Source organism: Triticum aestivum, chromosome 7A (genome assembly GCF_018294505.1).
Source record: "Triticum aestivum cultivar Chinese Spring chromosome 7A, IWGSC CS RefSeq v2.1, whole genome shotgun sequence".
NCBI lineage: Eukaryota > Viridiplantae > Streptophyta > Magnoliopsida > Poales > Poaceae > Triticum > Triticum aestivum.
The window spans coordinates 247,506,007-247,508,489 of record NC_057812.1 but is presented as its reverse complement, the minus strand read 5'-3'; the positions used below and the strand labels follow the sequence as shown (position 1 = coordinate 247,508,489).

General features: G+C 47.9%; 1 protein-coding gene across 2 annotated transcripts; it reads left to right on the top strand.

Annotated features, from left to right (window-relative positions):
* The first annotated feature begins 250 nt into the window (after positions 1-250).
* On the top strand, positions 251-2,102 carry LOC123150141 (BTB/POZ and MATH domain-containing protein 1). 2 transcript variants are annotated; one of them, XM_044569941.1, is made up of 3 exons: positions 252-487; positions 645-1,670; positions 1,803-2,102. In XM_044569941.1, the coding sequence occupies exon 2, from the start codon at positions 686-688 to the stop codon at positions 1,661-1,663; it is 978 nt and encodes a 325-aa protein (XP_044425876.1). In that variant the 5' UTR covers positions 252-487; positions 645-685; the 3' UTR covers positions 1,664-1,670; positions 1,803-2,102. The 2 variants fall into 2 exon arrangements, with proteins under 2 accessions (XP_044425877.1, XP_044425876.1); XM_044569942.1 differs by having other exon boundaries at positions 251-487; positions 645-2,102.
* Positions 2,103-2,483: the final 381 nt, after the last annotated feature.

Here is a 2,483-nt window from a genome sequence, read left to right as displayed (position 1 = left end):
ACGCCGCAAAACAATAATACATGACTGGCCAGCACCACTGATGGTATTTTCTAGATATTGACATTTTTTTCTAAGAAAGTAATCAAAGATTACAAAACATGACTTTGAATCTAATAGACACTATATTTTGAAGCGAAAGGAGTAATTTAGGGAATACTCTTTTAGCAATGGCATTGTTGTCCTTTTTTTTTTTTTTTGCCCGGAGCGCGGTGGTGTTTTCAATGTGGGTGAATTACATAGTCGAGAACTAGCCCAGATGAATGAATACCCCCGAACGCGGCCCACGACGCGGGTGGAATTCGCCCACTGGCCGCGTTCAGAAGTCGGCGGAGGTCATTCGCCCGCGACCTTCCGGCGAGCCCTAGCGACGACGACGGCGTGGGCGCAGTCTCATCCCTGGCACGCGCCAACGTGGAAGGCGGGAGGAGTGGCCGAGGGGCGGCGGCGCCTTAGCTTCCGACCACCACCGCCGCCGCCGCCGTGGGAGGTGAGCACCCCCTACCTCTTCTGATCTCTTTTCTGTTGTTCAGTTCTATATATACGGTCGATTCAGATTGATTCTTTTTTAACGGAGTCAGATTGATATAGAGTTTGCTGGGAGTAATTTTTACCCAAATAATTTCTCTTTCACTTTGGAAACGTAGTTGGAGGAAAACCTATTAGCAAGCATTAATCGGATACCAAGATGCTGGGCTCCAGATTCATCGAGTTCGAACTGGAATATTCAAAAACCTGGAACCTTTCAGTCGGCGACGTCGTCCGCTCCGATGAGATCTTTGCCGGAGGGCACGTCTGGAAGATATACTGTTACCCACATGGCACCAAGAAGGCCAACACAGGCAGATACGTCTCCCTGTACCTACGGCTCGTCAGCAAAGCCAAATGTGTCAAGGCCATCTTTGAGGCTTCCCTGCTACGCAGAGGCGGCCCTGGGCGTGCAAAAAGATGTACCAAGGTGTACCCACCTAATGGCATGAGCTCTAGGAGCAGGGGATGGCATGAGTTTGTAAGCCGAAGCGATCTGGAGTCTGGTTCCGTCCGGAAAGGATGCGTTACATTTTTATGTGGGATCACGGTTCTGTGTGACAGCTCCATTGCTGTGCCAGCCTCAGACATAGAGAGCCATCTTGGCGGTCTGCTGGATCGTTCCGAGGGGACGGATGTTTCATTCTGCGTGAAAGGCGAGACGTTTCATGCGCATCGGGCAATTCTCGCCGCGCGGTCACCGGTCTTCAAGGCGGAGCTCTTTGGCCCCATGGCCGAGGCTACAATGGCGTGTGTCACGCTGCATGAAATTGAACCCGTGGTGTTTAAAACCCTGCTTCGATTCGTGTACACTGATTCCCTGCCTGTAGACAGAGAGCTTGGGGACTCTGTCACTGATATGGTAAAGCATCTGCTTGCTGCATCGGATCGGTATGCATTGGACCGGTTGAAGCTCGCATGTGCTCAGAAGTTGTGGGAAGGTGTGTCGGCTGATACGGTTGCGGATGCTTTAGCTTGCGCTGAGATATACAATTGCCAAGAGTTGAAGAGCAGGTGCATTGACTTTGTTATGGCAAAAGATAATTTCAAGAAGACTGTGTTGACTGAAAGTTTCATTAGTTTGTTGCATAAATTCCCCTCTATTCGTGCTGAGCTGAGAGCGAAGGTTGGGAGTTGAGACATAGGTTAGTGGGATGCATCTCCACTTATATTTCAGCCGTCAAGGATTGCTTTAGTACGGTTTTATGATATTTTGGACTTAGTTTGGGGACTACTATATCATATGGGTGGTTGATTTCAAACTGTTCCTTTTGCAGCACTGGATTACACGAAAAAAATTGTTGCCAAGTGATACTGGCAAGTAAGGGGACATGGAGGAAACCGTGGTACTATTCAGATACAGAGCTATGGATGTGCGCTGTCCTGGAGCTTTGTAGGCTACTTTCGGTTCCGCACCATTTTGTCCTGGATGCGCACACTGTCCTGAAGCTTGTTTTTGGATGTCCATATGGTCCCTTATAAACCATCTCAAACTACTATAAGTTTGGTTTTGCAATGAAAAAGGTGCTGGGCGCCCGTGCTAATTCTTCAGTTAAAATGAGAGAATTGCCATGCCTTATTTTCATCAGTTATCAATTTTAACATTCCACATGATTTTCTAACAATCGTTTCACTCTCTTAACTTAGTTTAGGGATAGCTATATGATAATTATCGAAAACCATATATAGCTACCACTCCATCTCCACGATAAGAGTTTCACATAGCCAACACTAGCACGTCTGTTGCTGGGCACACGTAGTCCCCTCCTTCCTTCCTTACTTCATTCCCCTGGTATTTCATCCTTCTGGCATTCAAGACCCTTTCCTCTCATGTTGTCCTCACGCTGCCCACAGCTCCATCTTCTCATGTTTGTGTCATGCCAATAGCTATTCACCTTACGTTTGCCATTGCCATGGCCAGCTAGTGAGCAACCTCCTTTCCTTTCCCCTTGTTCTCC

Bases quoted from the DNA above. Each gene is read 5' to 3' on its own strand.
- LOC123150141 (XM_044569942.1), top strand. From the start codon at position 686: ATGCTGGGCTCCAGATTCATCGAGTTCGAACTGGAATATTCAAAAACC.